The following is a 16,132-nucleotide window of genomic DNA, read 5'->3' as shown; positions in this document are numbered from 1 at the left end:
TATCAATTGACGAGCGCACATGTGAGAAACATTACGTGGAACATATCACGCGCGACTCCGTGACCGGGAAATACACTGTAAAACTCCCATTCAAATCTTTCCCACCGAATTTAGGAGATTCATATAAGGCCGCGCTTCGCAGATTTCACGCGTTAGAAACAAAACTCGCAAGGGAACCCGCACTAAGGGAAGAATATGTCAATTTTTTAAGGGAATATCAAAAATTAGGTCATATGACGAAACTCGAATCCGCTAGTACGACTGAAGGGTACTATCTACCGCACCACGCAATAGTCAAGACAGACAGTCTGACTACTAAGGTACGCGTAGTATTTGATGCCTCAGCGAAAACTACATCAGGTCAATCACTAAACGACAATATTTTGACAGGCCCTACCATTCAAGAAGAGCTGTACGCACTCTTAATTAAATTTCGAACCTACACATACGTTATAACGGCTGACATAGAAAAGATGTATCGGCAGATCGAAGTCAGTTCCGATCACCGGATATACCAAAAGATTTTATGGCGCGAAACTCCAGACAATCCCATAGAGACGTACGCGCTAAATACCGTGACGTACGGTACATCTGCAGCCCCCTTTTTGGCAATTCGCACGTTATTCCAACTAGCCGCCGACAAAGGCGAAAATTTTCCACGAGCCGCACGAGTATTACGCGAGGACTTTTATGTCGACGACATGCTAACCGGCGCGGATACTTTCGAAGAGGCGGTCGCCACTATAAACGAAATTCAATTGCTCTGCGCAAAGGGGGGGTTTAAACTTCGTAAGTGGGCGACAAATAAAGAAGGATTAATTCACGCGTTAACCGACAAGGCAGAATCTGTACATCTTAAATTAGATTTAGACACAACCATCAAGACACTCGGAGTTTATTGGAATGCGCGTACAGATGCAATTTCATACATGGTCAAGGAGTCCGCATTAACAAATAAGGTCACTAAGCGTACTATCCTTTCTAAAATCGCGACATTATTCGATCCTCTCGGACTCTTGGGACCGGTTATTGTGCGCGCAAAATTAATCATGCAAACCTTGTGGAAACTACAACTTGATTGGGATGAATCTTTACCAACGGATCTTCATACCGAGTGGGTTACCTTTTGGGAAGAATTACATGAACTCCAAAATCTTCAAATACGTAGGCATGTTATGCAAGCGGATTGCACCGAGATTCAACTCCACGGGTTTTGTGACGCGAGTGAGCGCGCCTACGGCGCTTGTCTGTACCTGCGGTCCAGCAATAAACATGGGTTAATAATTACGCAATTAATAGCTTCCAAATCAAGAGTAGCTCCGTTAAAAACCGTAACCCTTCCGAGATTAGAATTATGTGCCGCGCAACTCCTCGCACATTTATTCGCCTCCACGAAACAAGCGTTACGACATGTCAATCTTAACAAAGTGTTCTTCTGGTCAGATTCCACCGTAGCTTTGCACTGGATCAAATCAGCCCCTCACACATTAAAAACCTTCATATCTCATCGCGTAACGGAGATTCAGGAAATAACGGATATTAGTGACTGGCGTCACATTGCTTCCGCCGAAAATCCGGCAGATTTCATATCTCGCGGCATGCGCTCAGTCGATTTCATTCATTGCGATCTCTGGCATCGCGGGCCATCCTGGTTAGCTCTTGAAGAAGAGCAATGGCCTATTTCTCCGCTTCAACCAATCGACGTACCAGAGTTGCGTCCAGTCACAACACTAACAACTCAACTACCTGAACCCGATTTTTTAATCAGGTTCTCTTCGTTTCAGCGGCTTAAACGCGTGGTCGCGTACATGCTTCGATTCGTCCAAAACAGTTTGAAAAAGAGTCCATCATCTGGACCTTTGTCAACACGGGAATTAAATAATGCAGAACTGCGAATCGTGACACTTGTTCAACAACAAGCATACAAATCCGAACTTCGCGAAATTAAGGCATCAAGTCGAATTTCTAATTTGTCATCGTTAACTCCGATTCTAGACGACGATGGCATCTTGCGAGTGGGCGGTCGTTTGAAAAACGCGGCTCTGCCCTTCCGAGAAAAACATCCAATACTATTACCTAAATCTCATTTAGTAACTAGGTTAATTATTCACGAAGCACATCTGAAAAATCTGCACGCCGGTGTACAAGCCACATTAAATGCAATCCGCCAATACTATTGGATTCCACAAGTAAAGGGAGTAATACGAAAAATAATACATAACTGTATTATTTGTCGTCGGGCTAAGCCGGTGTCAATAAATTATCCGATGGGAAATTTACCGGCAAGTAGAGTCACATATTCACGACCGTTTTTACGATGCGGAATTGATTTTTGCGGACCATTCCTTATTAAGGAGAAAATTCATCGAAACCGCGGAAAAATCAAGGTCTACCTAGCCGTCTTTACATGCTTCGTCACTCGAGCCGTACACTTAGAAATTGTATCTGATTTAACGACAGAAGCGTTTTTAGCGGCATTGCGTCGATTCTTTTCGAGACGAGGAAGGGCTAGCGACATTTATTCCGACAATGCGACTAATTTCGTCGGCGCTAATAAGGAAATACGAGAACTGTACAGCTTCTTGAGCGACAAAACAAATAATCAGGCAATCGTTGAATCGCTCGCGAATCAGTCAATAACGTGGCATTTCATACCACCGAGGTCGCCACATTTTGGTGGCATCTGGGAAGCTGCGGTAAAATCCCTAAAGCATCACCTCGTGCGCGTAATGGGGGAGGCACTATTGTCATTCGAAGGCCTCCTGACCTTAACAGCGCAGATTGAAGCGGTCTTAAATTCGCGTCCGCTAACACCTATCTCGAGCGATCCGAACGACCTGACGGCGATAACGCCAGGTCATTTTTTAATTGGCGAGTCCCTGATAAATATGCCTGACCATGATTACGCGCAGGTGCCCGACGGACGACTCTCGTCGTGGCAAGATATCCAAAAGATTAAAGCACACTTCTGGAAGCGTTGGAAGACTGAATATTTACAGGAGCTGACCGTTCGTAGGAAATGGCATTCTGGCGGGACATTCCATCTGCCGATCGGATCCATGGTCATACTGCAGGAGGACAACACCCCACCGATGAAATGGCCATTGGGTCGAGTTACCGCAATTCATCCTGGCGAAGACGGTATCATTCGCGTGGTCACTGTAAAAACCTCTCGCGGCGAATACAAGCGATCAGTAAAGCGTCTTTCTCCGTTACCAGTCGACATGTAATTATACAAGCACCCCTATATCCTAGCATAGTTTAAACTTAGTACCTAATATTATATTCATCGTATTAGCTTAGCGGTTCTTTTACTTTATCGATAAGTGCATCCAGCCGATGCTTACTTTAGTTACAAATATAAGTAAGTCCGAGTTCTAATCAACATTGAACAGTCCGTTCAAGGGGGGCGATATGTTGAGGCGTGACCCTCAACGGTAATCCCTCGCAGGCCTACGGCAACCGTGCGAACAAAGACGGACCCTTGCCATAACTCGGCGGCATCTGGGGCCCACGCGAGCCGACCCGCGTACCCTTCGAAAATTGTCGCATCCTCGGATGTTCTAGAGGAATATGGCCTTTTACAGCTTGGGGCCCTCTAATAACGTTTACGACGTGTCCGATGCCCCAGTCCCGCGTTCGAACGACGGTATGGTCAGCAAGGCCAACGCGACAATACATGCAAGCCGAAACAGATGCGGGCCAATTGGGCCTGCTCTCGCGTAGTCTCGAAGTCCCGTTAACTACGAATTCGAATTTTCCACCGGGGCTTGGAGAGGGGGGTCTCACCTCCACGACAAGAGGCGGTCCCAAAAAATATCTCTCCAAGTCCCATCAGCCAATGGCACTAGACTTTTGCATCCCCCGCAAGTTTTCCCGTCAACGGGGGTGGAATGAGTGGACTTCGAGGCAGCGCACAAACTGACCAAGCAGAACCATCTCAACCGTGAAAACGCGAACAACCATATTTCGACCACGATATTCTCACGAGCTTTTTTTAATCACTGTCTAGTTAGTTGTTAATTTCTGTGTTGCTCTCTATTAATAAATTACATTTTACCGAACAACGGCATCTAATTATTTCGACGAGGTCAACTTTCGTTTAAGTTCGAAATTGACCAGTTGAGCATCGACCAACCCGTGAGGATCTCAACACTATCCTATCCTCTATGCTATCCTATCCTCTATCCGATCCTATACTCTATCCTAACCTATCCTCTATCCTATCCTATTCTCTATCCTATCCTATCCTCTATAATATCGTATCCTCTATCATATCCTATCCTCTTGCCTATAATATCATCTACCCTATCCTATCCTCTATCCTATCCAATCTCCTACCCTATCCTCTATCCTATCGTATCCTCTATCGTCTGCTCTATCCTATCCTATCCTCTATCGTCTGCTCTATCCTATCCTATCCACTATCCTATCCTATCCACAATGCTATCCTATTCTCTATCCTCACCTATCCTTTATACTATCCAATCCTCTATCCTAACCTATCCTCTATCCTATCCTATCCTCTTTCCTATCCTATCCTCTATAATATCATATCCTCTATCCTAACCTACCCTCTATCCTATCCTATCCTCTATCCTATCCTATCCTCAACGCTATCCTATCCTCATTCCTATCCTATACTCCATTATATCCTATCCGCTATCCCATCATATCCTCTATCCTATCCTATCCTAACCTATCCTCTATCCTATCCTATTCTCTATCCTATCCTATCCTCTATAATATCGTATCCTCTATCATATCCTATCCTCTTGCCTATGATATCATCTACCCTATCGTATCCTCTATCCTATCCAATCTCCTACCCTATCCTCTATCCTATCCTATCCTCTATCGTCTGCTCTATCCTATCCTATCCACTATCCTATCCTATCCTCAATGCTATCCTATTCTCTATCCTCACCTATCCTTTATACTATCCAATCCTCTATCCTAACCTATCCTCTATCCTATCCTATCCTCTTTCCTATCCTATCCTCTATCCTATCGTATCCTCTATCCTAACCTACCCTCTATCCTATCCTATCCTCTATCCTATCCTATCCTCAACGCTATCCTATCCTCATTCCTATCCTATACTCCATTATATCCTATCCGCTATCCTATCATATCCTCTATCCTATAATATCCTCTATCCTATCCAAACCTCTATCCTATCCTCTATCCCATCCTCTATCCTATCCTCTATCCTATCCTATCCTCTATCCTATCCTATCCTCAACGCTAACCTATCCTCATTACTATCCTATACTCCATTATATCCTATCCGCTATCGTATCATATCCTCTATCCTATAATATCCTCTATCCTATCCAATCCTCTATCCTATCCTCTATCATATCCTCTATCCTATCCTATCCTCTATCCTATCCTCTATCCTATCCTATCCTCTATCCTCTCCTATCCTTTATACTAACCAATCCTCTATCCTATCCCCTATCCTATCCTATCCTATCCTCTATCCTATCCTATCCTCTATCCTATCCTATCCTCTATCCTATCCTATCCTCTATCCTATCCCATCCTATCCTCTATCCTATCCTATCCTCTATCCTATCCTATTATCTATCCTATCCTATCCTCTATCCTATCCTATCCTCTATCCTATCCTATCCTCTATCCTATCCCATCCTATCCTCTATCCTATCCTATCCTCTATCCTATCCTATTATCTATCCTATCCTATCCTCTATCCTATCATATCCTCTATCCTATCCTATCCTCTATCCTATCCTATCCTCTATCCTATCCTATCCTCTATCCTATCCTATCCTCTATCCTATCCTATCCTCTATCCTATCCCATCCTATCCTCTATCCTATCCTATCCTCTATCCTATCCTATCCTCTATCCTATCCGATCCTCTATCCTATCATATCCTATCCTCTATCCTATCCTATCCTCTATCCTATCCTATCCTCTATCCTATCCTATCCTCTATCCTATCCTATCCTCTATCCTATCCCATCCTATCCTCTATCCTATCCTATCCTCTATCCTATCCTATCCTCTATCCTATCCTATCCTCTATCCTATCCTATCCTCTATCCTATCCTATCCTCTATCCTATCCTATCCTCTATCCTATCCTATCCTCTATCCTATCCTATCCTCTATCCTATCCTATCCTCTATCCTATCCTATCCTCTATCCTATCCTATACTCTATCCTAACCTATCCTCTATCCTATCCTATTCTCTATACTATCCTATCCTCTATAATATCGTATCCTCTATCATATCCTATCCTCTATCCTAACCTATCCTCTATCCTATCCTATCCTCTTTCCTATCCTATCCTCTATCCTATCATATCCTCTATCCTATCCTATCCTCTATCCTATCCTCTAACCTATCCTATCCTCTATCCTCTCCTATCCTTTATACTAACCAATCCTCTATCCTATCCTCTATCCTATCCTATCCTCTATCCTATCCTATCCTCTATCCTATCCTATCCTCTATCCTATCCTATCCTCTATCCTATCCTATCCTCTATCCTATCCTATCCTCTATCCTATCCTATCCTCTATCCTATCCTATCCTCTATCCTATCCTATCCTCTATCCTATCCTATCCTCTATCCTATCCTATCCTCTATCGTATCCTATCCTCTATCCTATCCTCTATCCTATCCTATCCTCTATCCTATCCTATCCTCTATGCTATCCTATCCTCTATCCTATCCTATACTCTATCCTAACCTATCCTCTATCCTATCCTATTCTCTATCCTATCCTATCCTCTATAATATCGTATCCTCTATCATATCCTATCCTCTTGCCTATGATATCATCTACCCTATCGTATCCTCTATCCTATCCAATCTCCTACCCTATCCTCTATCCTATCCTATCCTCTATCGTCTGCTCTATCCTATCCTATCCACTATCCTATCCTATCCTCAATGCTATCCTATTCTCTATCCTCACCTATCCTTTGTACTATCCAATCCTCTATCCTAACCTATCCTCTATCCTATCCTATCCTCTTTCCTATCCTATCCTCTATCCTATCCTATCCTCTATCCTAACCTACCCTCTATCCTATTCTATCCTCTATCCTATCCTATCCTCAACGCTATCCTATCCTCATTCCTATCCTATACTCCATTATATCCTATCCGCTATCCTATAATATCCTCTATCCTATCCAATCCTCTATCCTATCCTCTATCCCATCCTCTATCCTATCTTCTATCCTATCCTATCCTCTATCCTATCCTATCCTCTATCCTATCCTATCCTCTATCCTATCCTATACTCTATCCTAACCTATCCTCTATCCTATCCTATTCTCTATACTATCCTATCCTCTATAATATCGTATCCTCTATCATATCCTATCCTCTTGCCTATAATATCATCTACCCTATCCTATCCTCTATCCTATCCAATCTCCTACCCCATCCTCTATCCTATCGTATCCTCTATCGTCTGCTCTATCCTATCCTATCCTCTATCTTCTGCTCTATCCTATCCTATCCACTATCCTATCCTATCCACAATGCTATCCTATTCTCTATCCTCACCTATCCTTTATACTATCCAATCCTCTATCCTAACCTATCCTCTATCCTATCCTATCCTCTTTCCTATCCTATCCTCTATCCTATCATATCCTCTATCCTAACCTACCCTCTATCCTATCCTATCCTCTATCCTATCCTATCCTCAACGCTACCCTATCCTCATTCCTATCCTATACTCCATTATATCCTATCCGCTATCCCATCATATCCTCTGTCCTATAATATCCTCTATCCTATCCAATCCTCTATCCTATCCTCTATCCTATCCTCTATCCTATCCTATCCTCTATCCTATCCTCTATCCTATCCTATCCTCTATCCTATCCTATCCTCTATCCTATCCTATCCTCTATCCTATCCTCTATCCTATCCTATCCTCTATCCTATCCTATCCTCTATCCTAACCTATCCTCTATCCTATCCTATCCTCTATCCTATCCTATCCTCAACGCTATCCTATCCTCATTACTATCCTATACTCCATTATATCCTATCCGCTATCGTATCATATCCTCTATCCTATAATATCCTCTATCCTATCCAATCCTCTATCCTATCCTCTATCATATCCTCTATCCTATCCTATCCTCTATCCTATCCTCTATCCTATTCTATCCTCTATCCTCTCCTATCCGTAATACTAACCAATCCTCTATCCTATCCTCTATCCTATCCTATCCTCTATCCTATCCTATCCTCTATCCTATCCTATCCTCTATCCTATCCTATCCTCTATCCTATCCTATCCTCTATCCTATCCTATCCTCTATCCTATCCTATCCTCTATCCTATCCTATCCTCTATCCTATCCTATCCTCTATCCTATCCTATCCTCTATCCTATCCTATCCTCTATCCTATCCTATCCTCTATCCTATCCTATCCTCTATCCTATCCTATCCTCTATCCTATCCTATCCTCTATCCTATCCTATCCTCTATCCTATCCTATCCTCTATCCTATCCTATCCTCTATCCTATCCTATCCTCTATCCTATCCTATCCTCTATCCTATCCTATCCTCTATCCTATCCTATCCTCTATCCTATCCTATCCTCTATCCTATCCTATCCTCTATCCTATCCTATCCTCTATCCTATCCTATCCTCTATCCTATCCTATCCTCTATCCTATCCTATCCTCTATCCTATCCTATCCTCTATCCTATCCTATCCTCTATCCTATCCTATCCTCTATCCTATCCTATCCTCTATCCTATCCTATCCTCTATCCTATCCTATCCTCTATCCTATCCTATCCTCTATCCTATCCTATCCTCTATCCTATCCTATCCTCTATCCTATCCTATCCTCTATCCTATCCTATCCTCTATCCTATCCTATCCTCTATCCTATCCTATCCTCTATCCTATCCTATCCTCTATCCTATCCTATCCTCTATCCTATCCTATCCTCTATCCTATCCTATCCTCTATCCTATCCTATCCTCTATCCTATCCTATCCTCTATCCTATCCTATCCTCTATCCTATCCTATCCTCTATCCTATCCTATCCTCTATCCTATCCTATCCTCTATCCTATCCTATCCTCTATCCTATCCTATCCTCTATCCTATCCTATCCTCTATCCTATCCTATCCTCTATCCTATCCTATCCTCTATCCTATCCTATCCTCTATCCTATCCTATCCTCTATCCTATCCTATCCTCTATCCTATCCTATCCTCTATCCTATCCTATCCTCTATCCTATCCTATCCTCTATCCTATCCTATCCTCTATCCTATCCTATCCTCTATCCTATCCTATCCTCTATCCTATCCTATCCTCTATCCTATCCTATCCTCTATCCTATCCTCTATCCTATCCTATCCTCTATCCTATCCTATCCTCTATCCTATCCTATCCTCTATCCTATCCTATCCTCTATCCTATCCTATCCTCTATCCTATCCTATCCTCTATCCTATCCTATCCTCTATCCTATCCTATCCTCTATCCTATCCTATCCTCTATCCTATCCTCTATCCTATCCTATCCTCTATCCTATCCTCTATCCTATCCTCTATCCTATCCTATCCTCTATCCTATCCTATCCTCTATCCTATCCTATCCTCTATCCTATCCTATCCTCTATCCTATCCTATCCTCTATCCTAACCTATCCTCTATCCTATCCTATCCTCTATCCTATCCTATCCTCTATCCTATCCTATCCTCTATCCTACCCTATACTCTACGCTAACCTATCCTCTATCCTATCCTATTCTCTATACTATCCTATCCTCTATAATATCGTATCCTCTATCATATCCTATCCTCTTGCCTATAATATCATCTACCCTATCCTATCCTCTATCCTATCCAATCTCCTACCCTATCCTCTATCCTATCCTATCCTCTATCGTCTGCTCTATCCTATCCTATCCTCTATCGTCTGCTCTATCCTATCCAATCCACTATCCTATCATATCCACAATGCTATCCTATTCTCTATCCTCACCTATCCTTTATACTATCCAATCCTCTATCCTAACCTATCCTCTATCCTATCCTATCCTCTTTCCTATCCTATCCTCTATCCTATCCTATCCTCAACGCTATCCTATCCTCATTCCTATCCTATACTCCATTATATCCTATCCGCTATCCCATCATATCCTCTATCCTATAATATCCTCTATCCTATCCAACCCTCTATCCTATCCTCTATCCTATCCTCTATCCTATCCTATCCTCTATCCTATCCTATCCTCTATCCTATCCTATCCTCTATCCTATCCAATCCCCTATCTTATCTTATATCGTCTCCTGTCCTCTATCCTATCCAATCCTCTATCCTATCCTCTATCCTATCCTATCCTCTATCCTATCCTATCCTATCCTCTATCCTATCCTATCCTCTATCCTATCCTATCCTCTATCCTATGCTATCGTCTATCCTATCCTATCCTCTATCCTATCCTATCCTATCCTCTATCCTATCCTATCCTCTATCCTATCCTATCCTCTATGCTATCCTATCCTCTATCCTATCATATACTCTATCCTAACCTATCCTCTATCCTATCCTATTCTCTATCCTATCCTATCCTCTATAATATCGTATCCTCTATCATATCCTATCCTCTTGCCTATGATATCATCTACCCTATCGTATCCTCTATCCTATCCAATCTCCTACCCTATCCTCTATCCTATCCTATCCTCTATCGTCTGCTCTATCCTATCCTATCCACTATCCTATTCTATCCTCAATGCTATCCTATTCTCTATCCTCACCTATCCTTTATACTATCCAATCCTCTATCCTAACCTAACCTCTATCCTATCCTATCCTCTTTCCTATCCTATCCTCTATCCTATCCTATCCTCTATCCTATCCTATCCTATCCTCTATCCTATCCTATCCTCTATCCTATCCTATCCTCTATCCTATCCTATCGTATCCTCTATCCTATCCTATCCTCTATCCTATCCTATCCTCTATCCTATCCTATCCTCTATGCTATCCTATCCTCTATCCTATCCTATACTCTATCCTATCCTATCCTCTATCCTATCCTATCCTCTATCCTATCCCATCCTATCCTCTATCCTATCCTATCCTCTATCCTATCCTATCCTCTATCCTATCATATCCTATCCTCTATCCTATCCTATCCTCTATCCTATCCTATCCTCTATCCTATCCTATCCTCTATCCTATCCTATCCTCTATCCTATCCTATCCTCTATCCTATCCCATCCTATCCTCTATCCTATCCTATCCTCTATCCTATCCTATCCTCTATCCTATCCTATCCTCTATGCTATCCTATCCTCTATCCTATCATATACTCTATCCTAACCTATCCTCTATCCTATCCTATTCTCTATCCTATCCTATCCTCTATAATATCGTATCCTCTATCATATCCTATCCTCTTGCCTATGATATCATCTACCCTATCGTATCCTCTATCCTATCCAATCTCCTACCCTATCCTCTATCCTATCCTATCCTCTATCGTCTGCTCTATCCTATCCTATCCACTATCCTATCCTATCCTCAATGCTATCCTATTCTCTATCCTCACCTATCCTTTATACTATCCAATCCTCTATCCTAACCTAACCTCTATCCTATCCTATCCTCTTTCCTATCCTATCCTCTATCCTATCCTATCCTCTATCCTATCCTATCCTATCCTCTATCCTATCCTATCCTCTATCCTATCCTATCCTCTATCCTATCCTATCGTATCCTCTATCCTATCCTATCCTCTATCCTATCCTATCCTCTATCCTATCCTATCCTCTATGCTATCCTATCCTCTATCCTATCCTATACTCTATCCTATCCTATCCTCTATCCTATCCTATCCTCTATCCTATCCCATCCTATCCTCTATCCTATCCTATCCTCTATCCTATCCTATCCTCTATCCTATCATATCCTATCCTCTATCCTATCCTATCCTCTATCCTATCCTATCCTCTATCCTATCCTATCCTCTATCCTATCCTATCCTCTATCCTATCCTATCCTCTATCCTATCCCATCCTATCCTCTATCCTATCCTATCCTCTATCCTATCCTATCCTCTATCCTATCCTATCCTCTATCCTATCCTATCCTCTATCCTATCCTATCCTCTATCCTATCCTATACTCTATCCTAACCTATCCTCTATCCTATCCTATTCTCTATACTATCCTATCCTCTATAATATCGTATCCTCTATCATATCCTATCCTCTTGCCTATAATATCATCTACCCTATCCTATCCTCTATCCTATCCAATCTCCTACCCTATCCTCTATCCTATCGTATCCTCTATCGTCTGCTCTATCCTATCCTATCCTCTATCGTCTGCTCTATCCTATCCTATCCACTATCCTATCCTATCCACAATGCTATCCTATTCTCTATCCTCACCTATCCTTTATACTATCCAATTCTCTATCCTAACCTATCCTCTATCGTATCCTATCCTCTTTCCTATCCTACCCTCTATCCTATCCTCTATCCTATCCTATCCTCTATCCTCTCCTATCCTTTGTACTAACCAATCCTCTATCCTATCCTCTATCCTATCCTATCCTCTATCCTATCCTATCCTCAACGCTATCCTATCCTCATTCCTATCCTATACTCCATTATATCCTATCCGCTATCCCATCATATCCTCTATCCTATAATATCCTCTATCCTATCCAATCCTCTATCCTATCCTCTATCCTATCCTCTATCCTATCCTATCCTCTATCCTATCCTATCCTCTATCCTATCCTATCCTCTATCCTATCCTATCCTCTATCCTATCCTATCCTCTATCCTATCCTCTATCCTATCCTATCCTCTATCCTATCCTATCCTCTATCCTATCCTATCCTCTATCCTATCCTATCCTCTATCCTATCCTATCCTCTATCCTATCCTATCCTCTATCCTATCCTCTATCCTATCCTATCCTCTATCCTATCCTATCCTCTATCCTAACCTATCCTCTATCCTATCCTATCCTCTATCCTATCCTATCCTCAACGCTATCCTATCCTCATTACTATCCTATACTCCATTATATCCTATCCGCTATCGTATCATATCCTCTATCCTATAATATCCTCTATCCTATCCAATCCTCTATCCTATCCTCTATCATATCCTCTATCCTATCCTATCCTCTATCCTATCCTCTATCCTATCCTATCCTCTATCCTCTCCTATCCTTTATACTAACCAATCCTCTATCCTATCCTCTATCCTATCCTATCCTCTATCCTATCTGTTGAGGCGTGACCCTCAACGGTAATCCCTCGCAGGCCTACGGCAACCGTGCGAACAAAGACGGACCCTTGCCATAACTCGGCGGCATCTGGGGCCCACGCGAGCCGACCCGCGTACCCTTCGAAAATTGTCGCATCCTCGGATGTTCTAGAGGAATATGGCCTTTTACAGCTTGGGGCCCTCTAATAACGTTTACGACGTGTCCGATGCCCCAGTCCCGCGTTCGAACGACGGTATGGTCAGCAAGGCCAACGCGACAATACATGCAAGCCGAAACAGATGCGGGCCAATTGGGCCTGCTCTCGCGTAGTCTCGAAGTCCCGTTAACTACGAATTCGAATTTTCCACCGTGGCTTGGAGAGGGGGGTCTCACCTCCACGACAAGAGGCGGTCCCAAAAAATATCTCTCCAAGTCCCATCAGCCAATGGCACTAGACTTTTGCATCCCCCGCAAGTTTTCCCGTCAACGGGGGTGGAATGAGTGGACTTCGAGGCAGCGCACAAACTGACCAAGCAGAACCATCTCAACCGTGAAAACGCGAACAACCATATTTCGACCACGATATTCTCACGAGCTTTTTTTAATCACTGTCTAGTTAGTTGTTAATTTCTGTGTTGCTCTCTATTAATAAATTACATTTTACCGAACAACGGCATCTAATTATTTCGACGAGGTCAACTTTCGTTTAAGTTCGAAATTGACCAGTTGAGCATCGACCAACCCGTGACGATCTCAACATAAAAATTGGTCCTTCGAGCCGGATACCAGTGACATTGGGACAAGCATCATCCTCTGATTCACTGTGCCAATCATCGGAGAGCAACAACAATCAACTATAGTGACAATCTACCGTCGGATCGAAGCGGCAAGGCCTATCTAAGGATCATCGACTCGGGAAATCTACGATCTGCCTGGAACCAATCCATCGCAGAGATTTCCACATCGCAGCCAACAACGTGGAGAATCATCGAGGGCGTCCACGGATTGCAACCGTAAGGACGTCAAGCGTCGAAGCGTCGTCATCAAGGAGTCTACAGCTGTACGGAACAAGTCCACCGCAGGGAACTCCAACATCGAGACGACGTCATCATCGTAATTGTGAGTCAAAGCTTAAATCATACTCGCCAATTTCGTAATTTCGTCGTAGTTCACGTAGTCGTACAATAAAGTCTGTTACGATGGCTTCTCAAGACAAGGCGCAACCCAGCGAACGCGATCTGATTCGAAAACGCGCTACTATAAAAACCAAATTAACATTGTTCAAAGGTTTTATTTCGCCGCTTACATCCTCGGAACAAATCCCTATCGCGAATATAAAAATACGCATAGCGCAAATCGAACGCGAATTTCAAAATTTTCAATTAATCCAAGAAGCGTTAGAATTAAGTGCGGAGGATAATCAGTTTGAATCACGGCTCAACGAAAGAGCCGAATTCGAAGCGCAATATTTCGAAACATTAGCTATGGCAAGGCAACTCGAGGGCGAACATGATAGGGCACAAGCTCAGGCAGACCGTCTTGCGATAAATGCACAATTGTCTCATTCTCAACAATTCTCGGGTTTGGGCGCCGGAAATTCGAACGCAGACTCTCCGTTAACGGTTCATTCGGAAACTCACACGCAGGTTAAATTACCGACCATGCAATTGCCGGAATTTAGTGGTTCTTGTGACGGATGGCCAAGTTTTTCGGACGCATTCAGGGCAGCAGTTCACGACGATGTCAAGTTGCGCGGCGTGCAGAAATTAGTTTATTTAAAATCATGCGTAAAGGGGCAAGCCGCCGGACTCATCGAATCATTAGAAACTACCGAGGCGAATTACTCGGTAGCTTGGGATATTCTCGAAAAAACGTATAACGATCCAAGGATTATTATTAACAATAGGATTCAGGCATTTTTCGAACTACAAGCATGTACGCGAAACGTGAATAAGTCGTTGACGGACTTAACGCATTTAGTAACCAAGCATTACAACGCATTGAAGGCTCTCAAAAAACCTTTTCTTGAATCGTTCCCGATTTACGCAATCACAAGCAAACTAGACGATCAAACGCGATTAAAATGAAGAGAACATACTCAGGATACCGAAATCCCGAGCATGGACGATCTTTTGCAATTTTTACATAGCCGTTGCAAAATATTAGAACCGGCAAGGAACGAGCCAATTAAGGCAACCAGTCAATCTTTTACGAACCCGAACATTCGAATCCGGAAACTATCTAATTCGAACGTGCACGCCTTAACACTTTCCGTGCAAAAGGGGCGCTGCGCATTGTGCAAGGGCAATCACTACATCCAATATTGCCAGAAATTCCTAAGCACAACCGTCGAAAGACGCATCGAAATCGTGCAGAAGGCAGGCTTGTGCATAAACTGTCTCCGACCGAATCACGATGTTACAAGGTGCACCTTTGGCACATGTAAACAATGCAACGAAAAACATAATACATTGCTGCACAAGGAGCCATCGGCTAGACTTGCAACGGTCGTATCATTAAAATCGATCTTAGGCATCGAAACGTTTATTTCCACCGCGGTTGTGTATATTCCGGACAAGGCAGGTCGTCTTATTTCATGTAGAGTCATCCTAGATTCAGCATCGCAGTCAAATCTCATGACTGAACGCTTCGCAAAAAGGTTAGGCCTTTCGTTAAAAGGAACTAACATTCCAATTATAGGGGTCAACAAGGGTGTATCCAACACCATGCACTATTCGCGTGCCACTATTCAATCGCGAATTAACAAATTCACCGCAGACGCCACATTTTTCATTCTCCCCAGCATCACCGCTACGTTACCATCTAAACAAATTTCAAAGACGCAACTTCAGATTCCGTCTAATTTGCCA

At 42.8% G+C, this 16,132-nt stretch overlaps 1 protein-coding gene across 1 annotated transcript; it reads left to right on the top strand.

The window, feature by feature from the left end:
- Positions 1-233: 233 nt before the first annotated feature.
- On the top strand, positions 234-3,230 carry LOC143363587 (uncharacterized). The gene is made up of 3 exons (XM_076804152.1): positions 234-969; positions 1,444-1,768; positions 2,498-3,230. Exons 1-3 carry the CDS (start codon positions 234-236, stop codon positions 3,228-3,230), a joined length of 1,794 nt encoding a protein of 597 aa, XP_076660267.1.
- Positions 3,231-16,132: the final 12,902 nt, after the last annotated feature.

The sequence above is a fragment of the Halictus rubicundus genome, unplaced genomic scaffold, assembly GCF_050948215.1.
Source record: "Halictus rubicundus isolate RS-2024b unplaced genomic scaffold, iyHalRubi1_principal scaffold0065, whole genome shotgun sequence".
Taxonomy (NCBI): Eukaryota; Metazoa; Arthropoda; class Insecta; order Hymenoptera; family Halictidae; genus Halictus; species Halictus rubicundus.
Note: the sequence above shows the minus strand (reverse complement) of the source record. Positions and strands in the feature narration are given on the sequence as shown.

What these genes read in the sequence shown, in the direction of transcription:
- LOC143363587 (XM_076804152.1), top strand. Translation starts at nt 234, where the DNA reads ATGACGAAACTCGAATCCGCTAGTACGACTGAAGGGTACTATCTACCG. An exon ending in AACAAATAAGGTCACTAAGC is followed by an intron (nt 970 to 1,443) that starts GTACTATCCTTT and finishes TCTTCTGGTCAG; the next exon opens with ATTCCACCGTAGCTTTGCAC. An exon ending in GAACCCGATTTTTTAATCAG is followed by an intron (nt 1,769 to 2,497) that starts GTTCTCTTCGTT and finishes ATTCTTTTCGAG; the next exon opens with ACGAGGAAGGGCTAGCGACA.